General features: G+C 36.1%; 4 protein-coding genes across 5 annotated transcripts; 2 read left to right on the top strand and 2 right to left on the bottom strand.

The window, feature by feature from the left end:
• Positions 1 to 199: 199 nt before the first annotated feature.
• Positions 200 to 10,453, bottom strand: LOC145913183 (exportin-6-like). The gene is made up of 26 exons (XM_083000749.1): positions 10,188 to 10,453; positions 9,965 to 10,077; positions 9,808 to 9,897; positions 8,885 to 9,164; positions 8,484 to 8,706; positions 8,187 to 8,285; positions 7,678 to 7,779; positions 7,453 to 7,536; positions 7,268 to 7,394; positions 6,790 to 6,899; positions 6,419 to 6,527; positions 6,253 to 6,345; positions 6,061 to 6,186; positions 5,654 to 5,733; positions 5,496 to 5,588; positions 5,242 to 5,392; positions 4,835 to 4,981; positions 4,344 to 4,536; positions 3,914 to 4,069; positions 3,339 to 3,513; positions 2,574 to 2,685; positions 2,158 to 2,328; positions 1,878 to 1,976; positions 1,682 to 1,774; positions 1,231 to 1,377; positions 200 to 894 (listed from the first exon to the last, which is right to left on the bottom strand). Exons 1-26 carry the CDS (start codon positions 10,273 to 10,275, stop codon positions 793 to 795), a joined length of 3,363 nt encoding a protein of 1,120 aa, XP_082856875.1. The 5' UTR covers positions 10,276 to 10,453; the 3' UTR covers positions 200 to 792.
• An 860-nt stretch (positions 10,454 to 11,313) lies between these two features.
• Positions 11,314 to 13,045, top strand: LOC145912954 (serine--tRNA ligase, mitochondrial-like). The gene has a single exon (XM_083000426.1). The coding sequence runs from the start codon at positions 11,330 to 11,332 to the stop codon at positions 13,043 to 13,045; it is 1,716 nt and encodes a 571-aa protein (XP_082856552.1). The 5' UTR covers positions 11,314 to 11,329.
• Positions 13,046 to 13,077: 32 nt separating this feature from the next.
• LOC145912955 (desumoylating isopeptidase 1-like) lies at positions 13,078 to 14,253 on the top strand. The gene is made up of 6 exons (XM_083000427.1): positions 13,078 to 13,218; positions 13,283 to 13,304; positions 13,507 to 13,576; positions 13,652 to 13,761; positions 13,818 to 13,940; positions 14,037 to 14,253. The coding sequence occupies exons 1-6, from the start codon at positions 13,143 to 13,145 to the stop codon at positions 14,116 to 14,118; spliced, it is 483 nt and encodes a 160-aa protein (XP_082856553.1). The 5' UTR covers positions 13,078 to 13,142; the 3' UTR covers positions 14,119 to 14,253.
• Positions 14,254 to 14,396: 143 nt separating this feature from the next.
• Positions 14,397 to 22,926, bottom strand: LOC145912953 (glycerol-3-phosphate dehydrogenase, mitochondrial-like). 2 transcript variants are annotated; one of them, XM_083000424.1, is made up of 16 exons: positions 22,770 to 22,926; positions 22,539 to 22,704; positions 22,283 to 22,367; positions 22,077 to 22,214; positions 21,738 to 21,901; positions 21,414 to 21,578; positions 21,160 to 21,304; positions 20,223 to 20,416; positions 19,853 to 19,987; positions 18,902 to 19,066; positions 18,083 to 18,228; positions 17,594 to 17,803; positions 16,941 to 17,075; positions 16,655 to 16,753; positions 15,732 to 15,764; positions 14,397 to 15,028 (listed from the first exon to the last, which is right to left on the bottom strand). In XM_083000424.1, the coding sequence occupies exons 1-16, from the start codon at positions 22,869 to 22,871 to the stop codon at positions 14,909 to 14,911; spliced, it is 2,202 nt and encodes a 733-aa protein (XP_082856550.1). In that variant the 5' UTR covers positions 22,872 to 22,926; the 3' UTR covers positions 14,397 to 14,908. The 2 variants fall into 2 exon arrangements, with proteins under 2 accessions (XP_082856550.1, XP_082856551.1); XM_083000425.1 differs by lacking the exon at positions 15,732 to 15,764.
• Positions 22,927 to 23,281: the final 355 nt, after the last annotated feature.

Below are 23,281 nucleotides of genomic sequence, written 5' to 3'. Positions count from 1 at the left end.
AAATTTTTGAAATGTAAATTTTGCAAGAGAAAAATTTATCTGTACTTCACATGAGATCCACGACAAAACTTGGCCAGATTAAATCACTCCTGACACCTTCTGCCGAATTAAGAACGGGAACCATGAAAGACTTAAATAAACGCCTAAACTTCTTTAGGGGATAATCACATCTTGTACGCTTGATGTGACACAATTAACCAGTCAAAAGCACGTGTTGTAAACTGCAGCAAAATGGTGCGCAAAAGTCTCGGGAAGGTTTTTGCGCAAAGTAAAATCAACATAGAAATAAATAAATAGACACAGAAACGCGCTTGGTCACATACAGGAACGATAATATCAAGTGGAACAGATTAACTCTGCACTGCCGACGTTACACAGCACATAATTTGGAAACCTTGAGGTCGTTTGTGCGAAAAACTCCACATGGCCCAATCCTGACAATATCTGCCATTGTAAAATTTCCCCCGATAATAACTGAAGATGATGAAATAGAATTCAATGGCCATCTTTTATGGGGAAAGTAAGCTTTTTTTCAAATTAGTTTATACTGGCGGCGAATAAAAGTAATACTTTGGGGTAACATACGCTGTATTTGAAAGTCCTAAAATACGGCTGGTTTTCCTACACACAAAAACTGCAGCAAATTGTAACTTTCAGGAACAGTTTGGCTTCACTGCAAGTCAAGAACGAAGTAAGTTTTCAGGTACAGGAAGGATGTAAGGCATGAGGGGGTACGTAGTACTAATGCAACGCAGGCGGTGGCGAATACAAACCAGAAAAACTTTATAAGGGTTAAAAATGGATCGTTCCATCTGGAAGACTGGAGTTGCAAAGACGAAAATAGCGAAGGTCGTTGACAAAACGTAGAATGTTGGCAGTGAATGACGGAGCATCCTAAAACGTACAACGATCATGTCAGATTATGGAAAAGCAACGGTGTTTGTTTTAAAGGAAGTGAATCATTTTCGGCGTTGAGACATTGACACTGTTTCGCCCTGGTTAATTAAAGTACAATTGTGCAGATTTCATGCAAAACTTTAAACCAAGGCTGCATCAACATTGGAAAGACACCTTGTAAATCTAAACGGTCTAGACTGTCGGAATTTATCAAAGCATATTTAAAACTATTGGTGCGGCCCTTTTTTATTTTAGGGGCTGCCGCGCAATTATACAAAACATTTTCAATTTAAGAATTAAACATGATGAATTTACTCCAAAAATGAGCTTTACCTTATCTGGTTTAAATGCATTATAAAGAGAATTTTTCTGGTCTCCAGTAAGGCCAACCGTGTTTTGTAGAAATTGCTGGAGGAAGTTGGTGTGGAAAAACTCCATATCTATGACTGACATGTTATACACCGTACAACAAATCTCGTCCTGCAAAATAAGCCGTGGAATCAAAACTCGGGTATGAGTTATGAAAGTTTTACACATACTAAAAACGCAAAAGTGCTTCAAATGATAATCATGCGATGTAGAACCGCTTGGGTTAAAGTTTTTAATTACAATTAAGCCATTGTTTTCTGAAAATATTACAGAAATTACCTGCAACTGGGCAATTACTTCCAGTGATCAGTATGACATGCCTTATAAAAACTAATAGCCTTGTGACAAATTTTAACTTTTACTTTTAGACAAAATATTACGTTTAGAAAAGCAAGTAGATTTTTTCCAGACTTACCTGCAGCAAGGCGTGGGATTTGTTGATGAGGGTTTGTATTAAAACGTTGACAAACTGAAAGAGGACCCCCTCCTCGGAAAACAAGTTGTGCAACTGAATAAAATGTTAAGTTTTAACCAACATTTCACAACGCAATTAGCATTTTTAAACATATAACTGAATGGTTACAACGTTGCAAGTAAGTTTGCTTCTGTACCTTTTCAAACAGTTTTTGTTTTCTGTTGAGATCTTCAAGGTTTTCCAAGTTTTGTTTGAATATCGTTATGTCGGATTGTAGAAACGACTGCCCGTACGCCTGCAAGCATCGAATAACTATTTAATAAGCTGCTTCTCACGCACAAAATAGTAAAACGGCCTTTCGGTATTTGCAATGAAATGATTTTAAAAAGTACAAAAAACAACTTACAGCATTTAAATGGGCATAAAAGAAGGATTTTTTGCATGAAATTGAAAAAGGCCACAACAACAATACTTGCCATCATGATAGCAAGAAACTGGGGTTTATGCGAGACAGTTCCGACTTTGTTGTTTTGGTCTTCTCGCAAAAGCGCTGCTATGACTGGATTCGGGAAGAAGTAACGATGACGTTTCGACAGAAGACGATGCAAGAGAGAAAACAGAGCACCCTTTACTTCAGGGGACGACCTCTGTACACATGTGTGGGAAGTTTAATTGTGATTTTTGATGACAATATTTCAACAATTTTCAGCTGCGATAAATTTGTAATCAGATTCTAGCAAGAGGGTAATGTGGTAAGCAACCGATAACAGATTATGATAAAGAATAAAAGCTTTTATTTAACGAGGAAAATCGGTAATCTTACATCAGACAAATGAATTTCGCAAGAATATTCAAAGTTTCCTTCAAACAGCGACAAGAACGAGAATTTTACCTGGCTGACAATGGGATAAATTTGCTCGACCGCGAGAATGATTATATTCGGTGTAAAGGTTTTAAATTCGTTGCCCGGTTCGTCGATCACCAGTTCAAGGATCTGTATAAACCTAAAGCACAGAAAAGAAGCTGAAGCGTCGGTGTGTTGTGGTATTCGAACGTGCAATAACGCATGATATCGGCCACGGTTACGAACAACCGTTTATGTGAATTGTGATTGCTTCAGCGTAAAGGTATTGTTTTACACAATACAAACTTCCCCAGCGGGGAACCCCCACACTTCTTGATTGCCTTTCTGACCAAGTCAAGATTGAAAAAAAAATTTACTCCCTAAAAGGCTCCATTTTGTGCAGTTTCGTTTTCTTACAACTGAAACTTACTTTGAAATACACCTGATTTTTTTATTAACTTATTTAGGCAACAAAACTCAAGCCTTTCGTTTAGCTTCACAAATAGTGTTTCTTCATTGCCAGAGAAAATGTGAAAAATAACTACAGGAATCAGCCTGTGCAGGTCGGTGACCGGTGGATCTGTCTACAGTCCCGAACGTGGACTTTAACTGGAAAGGTTTGTTGTGTTTTTTCATTTTTATTGCTATTCTTTTACACAGAAACTGATGATACCAACAGGCAAAATTAATATTTTTGATAATTATTGAAAGATGATACACTGGCGCCGATCGTCTGTTGCACCCTTTCGTGTTACCGGAATCTTTTGTTTCCACAAACACAAACTCGCCGTAAAAAAACTCTACATAACTTACTTTTCAATGACCCGGACCCCGGCCGTATTTTCATGCAGGATAGTCGCCTGTAGTTGGTCTGGGGTGAAAGTGACGAGGAATGATTGGATGATCGCAGCGATGCGCTGAGCACCCATTTGGCGTCTTAAAGCTCGAAAGATGATCAGGAAAAACGACATCAGGTACTCGGTTACGTCTGCGAAGATATCCTATGTTGGTCGCCTGGATTTTTACTTGGTAGACCAGTATCATTGATATAAATACGATTCTATTTAAATAGGTCGCAGAACTGATGATGCCTCATTAGGTGCAAATATTTTTCTGTTATTATACATCTATAGAGCTGTTTTTTGATGAATATTTTTAGCATTATAAAAGTTTTTTTTTCTTTGAAATCGCCTGTTGTCTCTATGGCTAACGGAGACTCAGTAACAGATTAGCACAAAATATTATAAATAATCCTGATGTTTGTACAACAATTACCTTCCTCGTAGAAAGTATGTACTACAGGGTAAATAAATGTGAATTCTGGTTCCATGGGAATCGCCGTACAAAAAAGGACGCACAAATTAATATAACGGAAAACTGAAACGAACCGGGGTGGCTCATGTAGATGGGGAAAAGTTGTAGGGTTATCTCGATACAGCGTGAAATGGATTTGTAGCAGATTTCTCTCGATTTGACAATCTCCTCTGCAATCACTTCAACGATTTCATTGAGAAATGTAAGAGTTCGGTGGATCACCGGTTTCACTGCAATGAGAAATAATATCTCATAATTTCAAAACGTCTGTTGTGCGATTGTCAAAAACTGTTTCTGTAGGGGGACGACTCCACAAAAACAAGACGTTTTGGACAGTTTCGCCGGTTATTGAATTGCCAAAAAATAAGTTTGTTGCATGATTTTAAAATCGGACCAAAAAGTCCAAAACGTTGGCAACCTCGACAGCAAAAAAGGTTTGGCATTTGCGGGACTAAAAATACTGTATAGGGACAGTGGCGGTGGTTTGGAAAATTTGACCGTTACCTTGTTCTAACAGGGTTGGATTTTGCTGAAGAGTGGGAATATTGTCGGAAAGCGAAAGAAAATCTGGAAATAAAGTCTTGATAAACTCCATGTGATTTTGTTCCCTCGCTTCCCACTTTTGCTCTGTCTCGGGTGTGTTCGGCCAAGGTAACAGCAGAAGGTTGGAAAGAGATTTGTAAATCAAACACTGAACCTGGACATATACAATAGAGTTAGTCGCATTTCACAATAAGTTGAATACACTTTTCTGTGCAATAATCCCTGGATTTATTTGCGGAAATTAGTTGTAGGTAGAATGGCAGTTTAATGATACGAAATATTACAAGTCTTTAGTTCAAATAAACTTTGTAATCTTACACCCAAGCAATTACACTGGAGTGTTTTGTATTTAAAATTATAAAGTTGTTTTTATTAGCACAATAACAGCGGCATATCATATTTAACCACTATTGTAAATGTTATAAAAGATCCAAATATAATGATTTAATTACCTGCATGCCCAGTTTGTTACACGATCCATTTGAAATATCCCGGAATAGTTTTTCGACAGTGGGTGATTGGGCAAGAAAAGTTGCTCTTACAGTAGTGATCATTGATAGCAGAGTGTGGGATGCTGACAACACAATCTTATCAGGAACCTGGTGTACAGTAAAAGGGAGTTTTATAAATACCACCACAGCTTGCAAACTAATGATACCAACACAAGGAAACGGTCTGATTTATTACCTGTTGAACATTACTGCTTTGGTTGTGACTGTGTAATTGACTGGATTTTGAGTATTTTTAATAAACTTGCTAAAATTAAATTGAATAATCTTGCCTTATACAACTATGACTGCAGTAATTTGTTTTAAATCAGGTTTACGCTATGTAGGGATATTTCATAATATTGAGAGACCTGTTTTGAAAGTACAGGGACAATGACATCAAGGTAACCATTAAGGAACTGAGCAAGCTGAGCTTGTGATTTTCCCTCATTCTGCGCTTCACTGTAGAGATGTGACAACCAGTGAGAGAATGGTTGCAAGGCTGCCAATGCTTCAGCATGCCTGCGTAAAAAGCAGATTATTAAAAACCTGTAAAGCCAGCGGAATTCTAGCAAATATATCTAGTTGGCAATGAAAATTGTGTATAAAATACAATGTATCTTACACTTCAATGACATCTTTCAGGAGCAATGACGGCACTGCTGTGCTGTTTTGATACAGTTGCAGAGGTGTGCCGTAATGTGCAATGCGCAAAAACCTGGAAACAAAATAGAATATTTAACACCAGTGCAACCACAGTTGTTAATTATTGCCAGTGCTTACTTCTCTATCAAAGTTGATGCCTTGTCCACTTGCAGTCGGAAATTTTCTGTGATAAAAAGTTCCGATAGGCGTCCGAAACACTAAAATTATGAAAGATAAATGAGTTATGGTTCCTCCACATCTGGGATTAAAGCAGGGCAGGCATGCCTGTTCACATTGGCTTATCATAACCTATTTGTTGCACCTTATTATTTTTTGGATTTAAAAGTACTTGTAAATGTGTAAGACAGAGATTTTTTATTAAAGACTAGTCAATAACTTGAATAATATGATGCTAACGGATAATCAAAAAAAAATCACATGCATCCTGATTAGAATTGTGCACCTCGGCTCTACACCTTAAAAATTAAAAATGACTACTTTGTTTGCATGTTAAGTTTAAACAACAGTCGCGTACTCAAGGCTACCTGCAAAGCAGTGGTGAGGTCTTTTAACGAACAGTGGAGTTGAATGTGACTTTGTTGTGGTTGTTGATGTATAACATTCCAGTTTGCTTGCAAATAAATTACTGATGTTTCATCAAGTATAGGGTACTGAATAACACATTGGTTATTAGCAATATGACCACATGATAGCAGTGCTATGAAACATTTACTCACCAAAATTTCCAACATTTCTGCAGGATAAAGCCTGCAGATTTTTGCTACTATTTCAAGATTGTCTATCAAATAGGCTTGCCACTCTGTGTGTCCCTAAAATGAGGACAATGAACATTATAATGGGTTCCAATTGATTTGTGCCCTTGAAAATGTGACAAATACATACGTCTTCGTCAGTAATGCTGTTGTCCAGCTCTTCCAAGTAAGATTGATTGAGTCGAAATTGAATATGTTGAAGTGTGGCAGTTGCAAATGTGATCATACCTTCTTTGTACCTGAATTTAAAAAGAACTTTGGTCTTAGGTACAGTTTTGCAGCTTATTATTTAACAAATTACACATAGGCATTTTACGCAATTTCACTTATGTGTGAACAAATGAAATAAATCAGAAACCGTAAGTTTTATTGCTGTGTTTGGTGAAACAAAATATCTATAAATGAAAAACTTTACAGTGGATTGTCACTGGTGTTAGAAAACATAACATCACATTACTGATAATAATATTGCATGCAAAGTTGTAAGTAAAAGGGTCTGACCTTAGTAATGTTGACTTTTTGTCCTCTTTTTGCTGTTCGGCTTTATCGATTATATAATCAATAAGAACCTCCCAAATGTCCATACAATTAAGAAAATGTTCATGGGATGACTGGAAAGTAAAGTTTACTTGATATATGATCAATATAGACAATTTCAGTATTAAATTTAAAGTGTTAGTGGGCCATATAAGACCACAGAAGCAGATTTGTTGGTTGTCAGTTGATTTTCACAAACATTCTATACAGTATTTACAATTGATTTTAACTGATTAATTTGCCTATTTTGATATTATGAGACTTAAATTATGCCAAAATCTTTTGACCTGTCTTTTTGTATTTCAGATGAAATGAAAATTTATGTTAATAAAGCTGCATATTAAAAAATCAACTATAAACAATAAAGGATTCCCCCAGTCTTAAACAAAGTTTAAACTGAAGTGATGAAGTTCACATACAAAAATACAATACTCATAATTACCTGGTTGAAAGTAAATTTAAATAGCAGAGTAAGAAACGACATCAGCGGGAAGCTAGAATTCATGTCAATTCTACTGAAGTGCATTGTCACAAACAGACGAAGAAACTCGATGAATTTTTCCAGGTAACTGGTAAAAACGTATGAAAATTAAATAAAAACACCTATACATATTAGTAAAAGCAAACCTGTCATCAAGCCTCTCTAAGTTTTCTCTTGTGTCTTCACCCTTCGTCAGTTGTTGTAATAAATGAAAAGTTTGCCTGAATATTCTGGTGAAACAAACAACATTTTTTAATGAAATTTAAAAGCACATATACTTACAAACTATCCATTGTGTTAAAGTATGTACTCTTCAGATGCTAGTGTTAATTTGTGTAAAAAGAAATAAACTGTAATGCAACATGTGTTACCGGACAAGAAAGTCTTCAAAATTGTGTGGCACAAAGTTCTTGGCAAGTAACTCATTGATGCATCCCATTGCATGAGATCCAAGATCAGCAAAAACAGAAACACTTAAAAAAAAGGAACAGTCAAATATAATTATGCCCCAAGGCAAGTTGATATTATTATCAACCAATTTGGCAGAGTTTCGCCACTGATTTCATCGTCAACGTAAAAACAAACAAAATTAGGTTTAGATTTTCCACAGAGCTAATGGAGTGGCAAAACGAGCTGCTATTGCAAGCTTACCACTTATTAATAAAAGAGTTTTAAGTGTAATAAAAGTCCACTAGTATCATAAAGTCATTGGTAAATTTTATGTTAATAGTATATATGATTGATTTTATAAAAACACCCACACGTAAGCATCATATCAATTACTCATCATACGTCCATCTATGACATCACTCTAACTGTCATATTACATGCATGCAAACATCGCCTGACAATAAGTAGGCCAGACAAAAGATGTACAAACTTTGATGACTTGTGCACAGTGGAACAGGATCCAAGACGGGCATAGCGAAAAACTTGGCTCAACAAATCATTATTGATGTTTACCGTCAGTGGAATCCAACTAAAACAGATAAAAATTATGTTTGGAGTCCAGAAGATGCAAATTGCTGTTGAATGCTAAAAATGGTCCTACAGTTTTTTTAACACAAACTAGGCATTAATAATGAGCAGTTCCTACATTTAATGCAAGAAATGTTAACTACTTCAATAATGTCATAAGGGAAACCTATCAACATATTATTTCCAACAACATATTAACCTAAAAAGGTGGCAAAGGCATTCCAACGCCATTTTAATGAGCATCACAGATTGCGTGGAAATTTCAAAGGTGTTTCCCACTCTTGGCAAAGGCCCATCCAGCGTTGAACTGGAAAACAAGTCAAATAAATTTGATTCCCCAGAACTTGGTGAGGGTGGGGGTGTTGTCATCGAAATCTCAGTTAGTTGCATGAAGTGATGTGTCCACTCCGCATTAAGGACATCTGCGTTGACAAAATTTTGAAAATTTTATGAGCTGTTGTTAAGCTATGTAAAATTGTTAGTTGCAGAGAGGAAATTTGTATAATTTGGTGTTTGTTCAAAAGGGCAATAATATTGAAAAACAAGTTCATACCATTTTGCAAAAATGTCCACAAAAGATACAGTATCATGTTCATGTACCTGCTACAACTTTAAGAATATCAGGGACTTGCTGAAGTAACATTTTTTTCAATTCCTCTTTTCGTTGAGCTGATACGTCTTCCCTGGGAGCAGCAAGTTCCTCTGAAGCAATGCGGAGTGCAATCAACCCAAGAGTGCGAGTGTCCCCGTGCTCTCCAGATGAAGAACTGGCCAGTTCTAGGAGTCCAGTGAAAAAGTTTGGGTAGAACATTGGCCAGTCAACTCTACCAATATCCACAATTACTTTGATGAGCTTGTTTGAAATGAACTGGGGCATGCCCTGAGAAAAAAGAAGTCATTGCAGAACATTGTGACAGAATTTCCAACCATTGTAAAATCCTATTTTCTTTCAAATATAAGTAAATGTTTGACTGGGCTGTATAAACATGTTTTGGTTTAAAATCTGTTCATTGTAAATTGTGTACAGGTAAAGTACAAACTCAGAAGATTACAGAATAAAAAACTGGATCAATTTAAACCAAAGGCCCACTGGCAGGATTCTATTTGAATATGTTGGAGAAACTGATGATGCCTGTTTTGGACGAAATATATCTTTTACTAATACATCCACCATCTGAGCTGTTTACATATTGCTTTGTTAATTTTACATAAGCAAACTTGGAAGATTTTGATTAGGTTTTGAAATACATAATTCTCTGTTAAACATTTAGAAAAATTCTTTAAACAAGGTATATGGCTAGGGATATGGGGTTATTTTTAAACTAGGCAGTATACTTCTAATTCAAAAAGTGATAATTTAAACTTAGTTAGACTATTACACACAATTGTCACAAAAACTTGGAATTCTGAGTATAAAGAGACATGCCCATATTGCTATTAACACTGTCATGTTTAAAAGAAGATGTTTCGGCAAAAACTATAACTTGGAATTCTATTGATAAATAAACAAGTATCAGTTATACCTTTTGGTGCAGCAGAATGTGGTTTAACGTTTGTCTAATCTCCGACTTAAAGGTAGGATCAAAACCAACCCACATCTTGTTCACCAAGTTCTGTAATCAACAGTTTAAAAAAAATTCTGCACACATAAAAAAAACTAGGATACAATATAACACAAACCTCCAACACGGACAAGCAGTACATCATCACATACTCATTTCTTGTTTTCGTAAAAATATGCAAACAATTTTTCCATGCACCATTTTGATTGCCAAACTGTGTAAGTTGCTCCTCTGCATGAAAAAATATACAAATAACTCCATTTTTTAAACTATTTTTTAGGGATAATTTACTGTTTAGGTAGGTATAACAGGCATAAGATAATGTAACAATTTTAGGTCACCTATTTCCCGTTTTCTTTGGTTTGACGTGGAGGGGTGGAAAAATTCTGTCATAACCCTTTCCAATCCTGACAAAATTTCGTCATCCATTGTCAAAACTTCAGTGCAAGAGGCTACTTGAAGTGCTACAAAGAACTATATAGTATAGATACTCGTCTGAAAGAAAAGACCGACCACACTCTATGTGAATTTCACGTCATTTCTCATAATTGGCTTAATTGTGAAACTGGGCAAAGTGGTGTGTTCCGAATAACGACACAAGTTTTCCCAAAGAAACGCGTATTCAATGATATAGCGGTAACATTAGTTTTATATTACAACTTTCTGGGTTTTTTCCACTTAAGGGCCCGAACTTGTTTCCCGGTTTGCAGTTTCTGCCTTGGTTGCTGGACCGTAACGAAAGACACCCATGTCTGAAGTTTCAGAAATATTTAGAAAATTGTAAGCACAAAATATATCAATTCTTCAAAGATTCCAACAACCTCAAATATGATGTGCCAATATTTTGTCTAAGAAACTTCAAACACAATAAGCTATTTTCAAAATACCTATTATTTCCCCATTTCGATTTGAAAACGTAACGTGTGTCATAGGGAAATACCCATCAGCAAGATGACAATAAGTTTTTGGTTTTGCTGAAGTGTAAAGGAATGAAACGTTCTTCTTTGAAAAGTTTTAAAATAGTTACAGTAGAAACTTCTCGAAACAAAAAAACCTCCACAGAAATTATGGGTTTTCAGAGGAGGCGAAATCAGCACTTTTTTAACTCAGGATTGGTGTTTTACAATTATTCAGTTAAATTTACTGCACAGAAAAAAACAGTTTAATGCACAGTAATTAGGTAATGTGGATTTCCGACATTTGGCACATGCAATTTGAGCAAGTTTTGATTAAACAGTTTTGCCTGTAGTATAACCAATTTGCAATCAGACTAATATATGCAATAATGCACACCTTCTGTTTTAATGTTGGGTATTTGAATATATTGTAACATTTTAGCAATACATTTAACAAACAGTACAGCCCATACAACTGCTGTAAAATTCATTGGCAATGTCTGCAGACATTTGAATTGTTTTTACAATCATTCTCAATGCTCTAACAATTTATTCTTCCTCAGGTTTTCAAATGTTACCAAGTAAACATGTCTTCTGTGCTGGGTCGATTTTCATTAAACAAGTATTGGAATGTACAGCAGATGGCCCGATGTGGTGAATTCTCTTCATCAATCAACCCAATTACACCGTTGAGCCATGTTTGCTTGAAACACAATAGGAACTGTGGAATGCTTATCACCCAAACGAGATGTCAGCACACCACACAAAACCAACAAATGGAGGCGTTTTGCGAAGAAGAAGCAGATTTTGTGAAGAGAATAAACAGTGATTTTGCACAACCTTACACAAATATTTTTGAATTGCTAAATTTAAAGCCAAGCGAGAGGCAAAAATCGCAAAGTCCTTTGTTGGATCTTAGCATGACCACAGTCATGGCAAAGCCTGCTTTTGATTTTGAGCACATTTGTGCCAATATTGACAAAGTTAAAGCAAATGCAGTGATGCGCAACACCGCATTAGGTCTTGATTTTAATAAAGAAATTGTTCAACCTTATAAGAGAGTGAAATTAATCAGTGAAGAAATGGACAAATACAATGCATGGGAAAAAGAGGCAAAACAAGACAAAGAAATTTCAGATAAAGAGAGAAAAAAAATTGTGTATGCAAACTGCATATTGAGAATGTTGTCACTGATCAAAACTGAGGTGGAAAAAATGTTGTACTTTAATGTCCTTCAACTTCCTAATGACACACATGAAGATGTTCCCAAGAGTAAAGATCCTACTAACAGCAACATTCTGGAGACTGTTGGCCAAAAAAAGACATTTAATCATGAAGTTTTTGACCACATTTTGATTGCAGAAAAGCTTCAAATTCTTCGACAACAGAATTGTGCTTCTTATATTGGAATGAGAAACTATTATTTGTCTGACACTGGAGCTGAGCTGGAACAAGCACTTGTGCAGTTCACATTAGCCAGATTAAAAGAAAAAGGCTTCACTTTTATGACAACTCCCAACATGATAAGAGAGGGTATCTTTGAAGGAACCGGCGTGGAACCGAACAAAATGAATGAGATGGTTTATTCTGTCAATGGTTTCGAGAAAACATTTTGTCTTGCAGGAACTTCTGAAATAGGGCTTTGCGCATATTTTGCAAACCACTCCATCCCTTACAAGTATCTTCCCTTGAAGCTATGCTCTGTTAGCACTTGTTACCGCAAGGAAACAGGCAAAAGGTTAGATCCAAAAGGCATTTTCAGAGTACATCAGTTTCTAAAAGTTGAGATGTTTGGTGTTACTGCAAATGAAACAGGCACAGAAAGCAGAGAGCTGCACGAAGAATTCATTTCAATACAGAAGGAGCTGTTTCAGTTGCTTGGCTTGCATTTTAATGTGGTGGATATGCCCTGTGGTGACCTAGGGTTGCCAGCTTACCGAAAAATTGACATTGAAGCTTGGTTTCCAGGTAGAAATAGGTACGACGAGATATCCAGTGCTTCTAACTGCACCGACTTCCAGTCGCGCAGACTGCACATTGCATATGAAAAGGACAGGAAAGTGAAATATGCACATACTGTTAATGCAACAGCCTGTGCAGCACAGAGACTTATTATTGCATTGCTTGAAAATGGACAACAAGAAAACAAATCTATTGAACTTCCCGAATGCATTGTGCCTTACATGTACGGCAAAAAGACTCTTAAACTAGATAAACGCTGGACAATGAAATACATAGGCCCTCAACAATCAAAGCGACAACATGTCACACCACAGCAAATTTTATCCAATTCCAATCAATGAATTGTGTTGTGTAATTATTTTTTTTTATTTTTAGGACGTCTACTTTAGTTACAGTAAAGTTGTAAAATAAAACTACTTACTACACACACTTAGAGTGATGAGTCATGGTGTGAAACTGTTCATTTATGACATATCCAAAGGACTTGCACGGCAATTGTCACAGGGGTTTTTAGGTGAGTTTGTCAATTAATGGTACATTATGGTAGCGATGGGAAATTTACTGCTTTGTTTTTGTAGGAAGGCAGATTGATGGGATTTGGTAAGTTACTTAAAAAAATCATTTTTGATTAATATTATTTTTTATGGCAAATTCGGTAACCACGCTAATGATGAACACAGTTTAGTTTTGGAAATGTATTCATTAATACTAGTTTTTCTAATGAGTGGAATACGTTCATATAAAGTTAATATGCTCTGAATATTTAGTACCTTAATTCAATAACAGTGTGCATGTATTCCAGGCACACCTCGATAGTTGTGTATGGATCTGAATTTTACTTTGGTGGGATGGGAATTGAGAGCTGCCCACCGGTATGCGACAAAATTATCCTAAGTCATGGAACCATCCTGTTTTTTTTTACTGAAATCACAATATATTTGTCACAGTGTGGAACAATACTGGGGCCACCAGAGGAACGGATAGACCTTGGTCATACTGAAATTCCACAGGAAATGTTTTATGACTACTTGACTGAACTTGGAAAAGATGTATTTCTGTAAGACTTGTCTAAAAATAAGTACATGGCATTATTGTAATCTGCTTGCTTTTCAGCCCTCACAAATACTCGCTTTTCGAACACAACTGCAACAACTTCACTGCTGAAGTGTCGCAGTTTCTTACCGGGAAGGAAATTCCTGCTCATATCACCAATCTGCCCAATGAAGTTTTGTCAACGTAAGTTACAACAACACTAATTTTTAACACTTAAAATGGCAAATATAAGGAAAATATTTAAACGTAAAGTGGGTAACAAAGAGCATTTTGTTGAAGGCCGTTTGGACAAATGATTAAAGGGGTGGTGGAAAATTTTCAAGTCACTCCATCTGCAGGAACCACAACAAGACATTATTAGATTTTGTGCACAATTTTTTACCTTTGTCGATGTGCACATATCTGTAGTTTTATTGCATAGTCAATTGGGTTGTAACTGCGTGACCCTGTATTGGACGCTGTTGTAAAAAGTAAATATGTGATGTTTTATGCATTTCAATGTTATTATTTTCTGTTATTGTTGTAAAGCAGAAACTGTGAAGCTAACAAATGAAATGGTGTCGAAACATAACGTCAGAATGCTCTGAACTTTTTCAACAGCAAATATTCTGAAAAACAAGTGTTTTTAGCAACAAACAATTTCGGAATTATTACTTTTATTCGTGCAAAGTAACTGCTTCATGGATGTATGACTGGAACACAAAAATCAACCAGGCAATAGAAATCATAGATTGACAGTTGGTTTCACACACTTATGCAATATCGCAAACCCAAGTTTGGCAATGTTTTAAATGTTTTTTGTGTAACGTATTTAAAGCGGGATTAGTATTGCAACATAAACACGTATAATATAGAGTGGTATATAAATTTATAATACAGTCGCAAAGGATATACTGCACTGTAATGCTCTGGAACTGTACGAGGAAACAATGACAGGAGTTCTGTGGACAGCGTGGGGTGATTAACAAGGTACCTGTTCAACAATTCCTGCCACAGTGTTTAAAGTTTTTTACTAGGAACATTTACACCAAAAAAAACACTTTTTGCATTTACAAAAAGAAAATGTTAGTGGACATGTTAGAAAAGCACAAATTGAACTAGCTATGGGCAAAAGAATCTCTGTAGAAAAATAAGACATTGTCATATCCCTTCTAAACACCGCCACCACTTCGATCAACCGAAATGGCCTGTTTTTGCTGAAGTTCTCCGATTTTGAGGAGTGTGGCAAGACGGTTGGTGGCAACATCCCCAGCATGTACATTACTCATCAGCTGAAATTAAAAGGATAAAATTGTTTAAAGCTGTACATGCAGGATTATGGTCAAACTGTCAATCGGCCATTTAAACAAGCACACTTAATCTTATCCATAAAAAGGACTTTTGCAAATAAAGTAACACGTTAGGTTTTTGGGGGTTCCACTTTTTTAAGTTGCTGGGAGGCCCAAGATAAGAAAACTATTTGATATCCAACTATAATTACAAGAAAATGCTGATTTTATACATTTTTTCACTATAGCTGCCCTTTATATAGCAGTCAAATATCCAATACAACTTTGACATGGGGTAAAATAAGTTAATACATTTATAAATGCAACCGTCCAAAAAAACTTGTTTCACAATTTGACATGTTTTATATCAACAGCAGAAAAATAATTTTATTTTTAATATGTAACAATAAGTAAGTTTTGTACCATGCTGCACAAAGTAAGCCAAAACATATCAGCACACCGGTAGTTTTAAGAAAAAGGTATATACAAAAATGTTATACTACATAAAAAACACCTGTTATATTTGCAAAGCTATGCCTACACAATACAAGAAATAATTGTATAAAAGTTCTATTGAAACACATCAACATTAAAAAAAAACACATCACACATGTCGCCTTCAATATGTATTTAGTTTTAATGAACAGAATAACTCTACAACATAGTTAGTAAATTGCAAAGCAGCTACGTCAAAACCCTTTCTCACCCAGCCATCGGCTTCCAGAGCCTGGAACACTTTCTATTTAACCAAGCATAACTTCTGTTACAAACCCTACTGGTATTTGCAAATTTTTTTCCCCCCTTTTAGACTGCCTGAGTAAAAAGTTCTGTTGCATTTTATCTTTCTTTACAAACTATTATGAAAACAACTTTTTATACATGTCAAAAAAGCTGATTTAGTGACAATTTTGACACCAAACGGTATACAAGTAAGTGTGTACCATTTATTACTTTACCCCACATGCTGAATCATCTTGTCAAGCCATGAATGGATAAAATGCTTTAAGGGCATTCCATCTGTATTTTGGTGGCCATTATAAAAACAAAGAAAAATAACAGAACTGAAAATTGTAACAGACATGTTCGGCAATGCCAGTAGCAGTTTAAAGCAAGCAATGAAATGTGAGAAACAGAAAGTTTGTGGCTTTCGCATTAAATATGATTGTTGGTAGCATTGCATCAGGCAGACAAACCTTATCAGTTGTGAGTCTCTACCTACTTAACAACAGTGGCCTTTAGACGATACATATAGGCCCTCCCATTCAAAAGTTTCAAAATCTGGTAAAAAGTTATAGTTAACCGAAGCGAATATGTTTATCAATGTAGCCCCATGCTGCAGGTATTGCTCATTTTGTTACTGTGGAGGAAAAGTCGTAACATGGATAATGGCAGTTTTGTTAATGAATGGTTTCCCAAACACAAACATTTCATGCAAGACATTTTTATGGCTGAATACATGGGGGTGCTTTCTTAACATCTCTATCTTAAAATTATGTAAAAGTTTTTCAAGTTGGTTATAATAACAACAATGTTGGCATCCAAACAATGCCTTTCTGAAAGATAGCAAAGCATTTGCTCATTGATATTTCAATGTCGCCAATCATCTCAACACCAAAACATGCAACAAACCTCCAAGAATTCGTCAAGTTCAACTTTTCCATTCTTGTTTAAATCCACCTCATTTAACATATCCAGCAACGCATCATCATCCAAGCCCAAATTCAAGTCCTAATTACAACAGATTGGTAACATAACAATGATAATGAACATTGAACCATGTAGATCCAGTAAATAAATTCTAATGTATCAAAGCAATTGAAACTCAGTGTGTTGGAACATTGGTCCCAAATTAGTTCACCATTAATAGTATTTTACATAAAATATGGATTTATATAGTTTTATTTTATTGAATTACTTTGAGCAATCTCTGAATATCGACAGTGGTGATGAATCCTTTCCTATCTTTGTCGACCATGTTGAAGCGATGCTTGTATTTTTCGACATCAACTGCATTCAAACTGATTCCCTTGGACTGAAGTCCTTCCTTTGCCTAAAATACAGAAATATTAAAAGCCTCATTATTTATACCCGTCACCTTTTATTAGTTGCAAACAATAGAAATAAAGCATTAAAGTTTGGAAATCACCAACTACTCTGATGGGCAATAAAGACACACTGCATGTGTTTCTGCAGTCAATGCTTAGATATGTAAGTAAGTGTGATGGAAAAAATCACTGGTTAAAGTAACAAATATGTACACTAGATCAGTGCTTCTCAACCTCTTTGAGATATGACCAAAAACGAATAATTTCTTGATCTAACAGAAAACTGTAACATCTAGAAATGCTTCGCGACCCACCAATGGGGTTGGGAAGCACTGCACTAGAACATGATTCTTCATATATTTAAGCAATTATACTCAATACCTATCAAGATTCTTCATATATTTGAGAATATATTTATCAATAAATTCTCCACAATCCCTAGCAGTACAAAAAGACCTTTTATATCACTCCAACCACCTCACTCTTGTAACAGTTTTATCGAGAAAAAGATTAGGCAACATACCCCTTTCCCCATTTCAACACACAGAAATCTAATAGCTTCTTTCCTTTCGGCCTCTTTTCTTTCTTTCGACCACCCGTACTGCCTCTCCATGATGTTGAGGATTTGGGGGAGAGCTTGCTCAGCGGCGTCGACATTAAGGAAAGCCAACCTTGTTCTTCGGGCCAGGACGTCGACGGCCGTACAAGCATATTCATATATTGCATATTTTACCTTTAAAAAAGTGAATATTTTTGGAAAAGATAGATTACTCAGCAAATAAACATAAACTTGATACAAAAAATGTAGTTGGAAATTGTTGTAATCTATTACACACTACAAGTCTGTACGATCTTTATTTAAAGATAAACGCATAATATTTGGAACATATTAATGTATCTTACTTAAAACAACACCATATCCTTTACTTAACATTACTCATTTACAAAAAAAATAACTACATTAAACATAGAAGGGGCAGAATGGTGATTTTAGATGTATCGCCATAGTTACCTCTGCTTCAAGGTAGGGGAAGTCTTCAACCAAACGTTTGCCGACAACTGGCCATCTTTTTCCCGTAACCTGGGCAATTTTGGCCACATGTTCAGCTTGATCACCGTAAGTATGTGAAAGATGTTTTGCGACATCTGTCTCAAGACCTGCAGCAGATTGTAACAATTTCTTTTTATGATCTAAATGATCAACTTGTAGTTTAAATGACTAAATTATAAGAGCTGGTTAGTATATACCAGGGGTGGCCAAACTGCGGCTCTTTGAGCCTTTGATTGCGGCTCTTTAATGAATTAGCATTGATGAATTGACATGCAATTTCACGGTTTTGGCGAGTTGTTTGATCACATTATGAAACAATGCGTTCTCCGAACTGCTTTAACATCATATCAGCCTAATTTCAAACATCTTGCAGCCCAGGTGGAGACTCACAGTATCACCACACAGCACTAACATCAATCAATAGCTACACTTCGTTGTGAGTGAATAAATTCGTATTTTTTATTGTGTTTGTGTTGTGGCTCTTTTAAAAACATGAAGCAGGTCTGGCCACCCCTGGTATATACAAATCTTGCAATTTACAAAATAAACAGGCTTATATTATATAACACGTAAAAAAATGTTATTAAGCTTATCCAGCATATTTTTTAGGTGTTACTGATGATGTAGAATTGTAGGTGAACTGTATATATTAGAAACAACAGAAAGACGAATGACTTAGGTTTTCTCTTATACAACTTGTTAAGCATATCTATTAACAAAATACTGTAACTTTAATACATTTCGGACATAGCATTGGAAGTAATGAATTATTTAAATTACCATAGTCTTGTGCAAGTTTAATGAAGTGGTTTGGTGTCCATTGGTATCCACCATCAAGCAACATACCATCAGTACCACTAGGCCTTTTCTCAACAAGGCCACAGCTTTTTACAGCAGCGTCGACTGCATCAATGGCCATTGACCTGTATGTAGTCCATTTGCCACCTGAGAAAAGTACGACAGTTATACTGGAAATGTTTCACACACATTGTTTTTGGGAACACTCGTTTGCAATAAAATTTTTTCTACATTGGTCCAGAATAATAATTCCTAGAGCTCCAAAGGGAGTAAAAGACGATCAGCGCCAGAATACGATGTTTATTTCACAGAAATATTAATTTCGCCTATTGGCATCTTAGTCCAGAATAGTTGTGGAATTGTTGCAATAAAATAATGATATTTTTTATGGAGAGAAGGCAAATCCACTTTAAATCAAAGGCATGAATTTGAAACCTTTTTAAGTAACTGTATTTACTAAGGAACAATAATAATGGATATACTAATAATTCTGAAAAAATTATGTTTTTACCAAAAATGTTTTAATTGAATAAAACATGTCAATGTTTTGAGGACTACGGGCCAGTCTGTTTATTCTCAGAATGGTATATACTTAATTTCCAACCACAACAAATTATACCAGTTGGTAGAAACTAAACAGATATAGCCCAAAACAGGAAGATTTTATTAGGTAGCAACCTTTCATAACTAAGCATTTATTTCATCGAGGTACTGTGAATGAATGGACAAAACTGCACTAAAGCCTCAGGCACAAAAGACTTGAGTATTGAAAAGATTCGGCCACTAATATTCACAGCAAGGTGTACAATCTCAGCACATTTTGGTTGCCATGGTTTTTCCATGAAACAATGCACAATTGTTGGTCAAGCTACTGTTTTACATATTAAGTCATAGTAATTGTTAAAAAAAAACACTTGATAAGTAAGAAAATACCTGCAATGGTTACCAATCCAGATTTGCTAACTTCAACCACATGATTACGTGATATAGACTGTGTGTTTTTCGAGTTAGGATCTATCACTAGAGGGCGGATACCACTCCAAGCTGCCTGGACATCCCCACGACGAACTGCATAAAATTTAGAATATAATGTATGCACACTTCTAAACGATCTACAAGATACATTCATCACTACCGGAGCACTCAATTTAATTCATTTAACTATTATTCAAAAAAATTTTTAATCCGATTACTTAATCAGCTAAAAAACGTTTATAAAAACAAATTGTATAAAAAATACAAAAACTTGTCTGATGTTGGCAAAACATATTATGCTCATTCAACAGCATGCCTAACAACATACCATGCACTTCTTTTCCTAAATAGTTTTTGATCTCCTTTAGAATGAACTGAATGTCATTTTCACTGGGGGCAGGGTGAGCTGTCACATCTGTGGGACTATCGGTGGTGCCAGCAATTGTCAAACCGGCCCATGGCAAGAAAAAGATAACTCGGCCGTCAGAGGTAGCTGGATCCAGCAAGCCCATGCTGTCTGGACTAAACGAATAGTTGGAAGTTAAGATTTAAATAAAAGACATTTATTGCAGAATTTCGCAATGTACACACAGGCATAGGCGCCTAGTCAGGGGGCAGCGGCGCCCCCCCAGGTTTTTCAAAAAAAAAACAATTGGCTATTACGCGCGTCTTTCCGCACCATGTAACTCGTCGCATTTGTTACGTTCAAAAAAAAAGACCTAAAAACAATGTGTTTCTTGCGCGACGCACACAAAATAAGTTGACCTAGTTGCGCTTGCGTAGCTGACACCGGTTGTTGCAACGTCAGTTACGCAGTACGACATGCCTACTGGGACTTATTGGTCGTGTCGTAGACCGATCTCGTGTGTTTATCGTTAACGCCGCCCTTTTGGTTAATACGCCTCATGCGTTGAAATTCAAACACAGTTTTTCGATACTTGATGACGTCATAGTAACAAATTATGACGTCATAATATAGCCGCCCCCCTGGAAAAATGAAAACTAGGCGCCTATGCACACAGGGATTTATTTTTTACAAACGCAGATATTATTTATTCAAATATATGAAAACATATCTAGCTGGGACAAAGTAACAAAAAAGGTTTTGTGGTTTATGAATCCTAATTGAACCACGCCAGCATATTTATCACAACAAGTTGGTCACAATAAACATTATAAGGTCACAGTCAGCCAACACAATATGATGCAATGACAAAAACATGACATCTCTAACGACCAAACAGGAAACAATGACAGCTACTGACCTGTAATAGTCCGGCAACATGATATGAACGCCAGCACTGGGTTGACAAATGTTCTTCACTTCTTCGTTGTTCATTTTGCGAATTCCGTCAGTAAATGGGCCAGTGGCATTGATAATAGATTTAGCATGGACATCAAATACCTTTCCTGTGATGTATTTTTTGGTTAATTGCCAATGCACAGTTTGACTGCAACCGGCTAATTAAAGTTAGTAATTGCCACCCTCCCGTTTAAAAAAATCAAATTTATGGCTCACCGGACATGTTGTCACGCAGTGTAGCGCCACATAACCTCTCCTCGCCAGTTTGTGGGTCTGGTTTTTTCAACAACTTTAAGACTTCAGTATGGTTGGCTATACACGCACCCTGCCTTGCCGCAGTTAGAGCAATAGCCAGATTCATCCTAGCATCATTGTGTTGACCTGAAAAATTTAACGTTATTTTGGAGATTTTCATTTTTCTCAAAGACTTGCATGACAACGAACTGATCATTTACAAATTGACTGGACATATTTGCAGACATTGCAAAAGCAATCGAAAACAATCTTTAAAATTAAAGACTTCGGCTTTATGACACTTACCGTCATAATAAACAATAGCACCCTTTAACTTATCACGCTTGAGCATTGGAAACTTCTCAAGGGCATTTCGCTTGGATAGAACATAGCTGGGTTTAACGCATTGGCTTCCAGCCACCAGATCATATGCCTTGATGCCAGCCCAGTAGTATGGTACTTGCCAGTATCTAAGCAACACAACCTTGCATTTAGAGCAACTAACTGTAAAACATCAGTAACCACACAAAATCAAGAGAACAACCTAGATATTTTGCAAAAAAGATCAATGAAGGGTGTTCAGTAGAATCCCCAAGAGCTTGTGTACAGAATATAAACAAATATTGACCTAATGTTTACACTTACGTGTATACAGGAAGCATAATAGGCAGTGGTCCTGACAAATGAGGTGCAATGCGCAGTAAATTTGCACGCTCATGTAACGCTTCTTTTACCAACTTATACTGCTCGTAGTCAAGGCCCAAGATTGCCTTTTGAAGGTACCTACATGTAAAACACTTTCTGGTCACTAAACTGTCTCCATCATAACAACTGCTAACAAAATAACAAACCTGACCCCACCATGAATGAGCTTTGTGCTTCTGCTGCTAGTTCCAGAGGAAAAGTCATACTTTTCTACCAATGCAGTGCTAAGACCTTAAAGAGAGTTTGATTGCAATAAACACTGAAGTGCTTTGCAGAATATTTTTTAAAACACAGATAGTTTACAACTTGACCTGGTACAAACAAAAAGCAGGAATACAGCTCCAAAAATAGGCTTAACAGAGCCACTAAATATATTAGAGGATCCAAGTAAAACTTATGTACCTCTAGTTACAGCATCTAATGCCACACCACATCCAGTAGCACCACCACCAATAACCAGGACATCAAATTCTTGTGTTGTTTCCAAAGTTTTCAGTTGAACACCCCTGGATGGCAATGGATTTTTCGTCCATTCTGGCACCGGTCCATCTGGTGGTTCCATTGACATCTGTATGTACATAAAATATTGTTAATTGGTTGTTCACAAAAAATATATATAGTAATTATGTTTACTTGTCTTCCTGCCAGAAACCACAAACATGCACCTCCAGTGCCAACTGCACCAATGACCTTTCCATAATTGTTTTTGCTCCAATCCAGTAACCTTCTTGCCATATTTGCCTACAGTTTTGTGCATTGATTCTTAAAATAGCAAACAATCAGGTTGAACGGCAACTTGAATAACAAACAAATTTGGTAAAACCTTATAATTTTTTTGTGTCAATTACATTAAAATTTATTGCATTGTTGAGCTTATTCCTAAAATAAAATGAACAACTCAAACTCTTTCAGCACATCTCATATTAGGACATTAAAATTATTCCTGCAACCGTTTTGGTTTTTTATAGTTTAATATTTTAGCACGAATAATGTGAACACAAATGTTTTAAAAAAATTCCAATCCCACCGGTAGGCTATAGCTATACCAACAATTGCCACACGGATAAAATAATTAGACCTAAATAATCACAAACGCACGAAAAATAACAAGACTTTGATACGCTTCCGGTTGCGTACCCGCGCTC

This window comes from Ascidia mentula, chromosome 9 (assembly GCF_947561715.1).
Source record: "Ascidia mentula chromosome 9, kaAscMent1.1, whole genome shotgun sequence".
NCBI classification, from domain to species: domain Eukaryota; kingdom Metazoa; phylum Chordata; class Ascidiacea; order Phlebobranchia; family Ascidiidae; genus Ascidia; species Ascidia mentula.
Note: the sequence above shows the minus strand (reverse complement) of the source record. Positions and strands in the feature narration are given on the sequence as shown.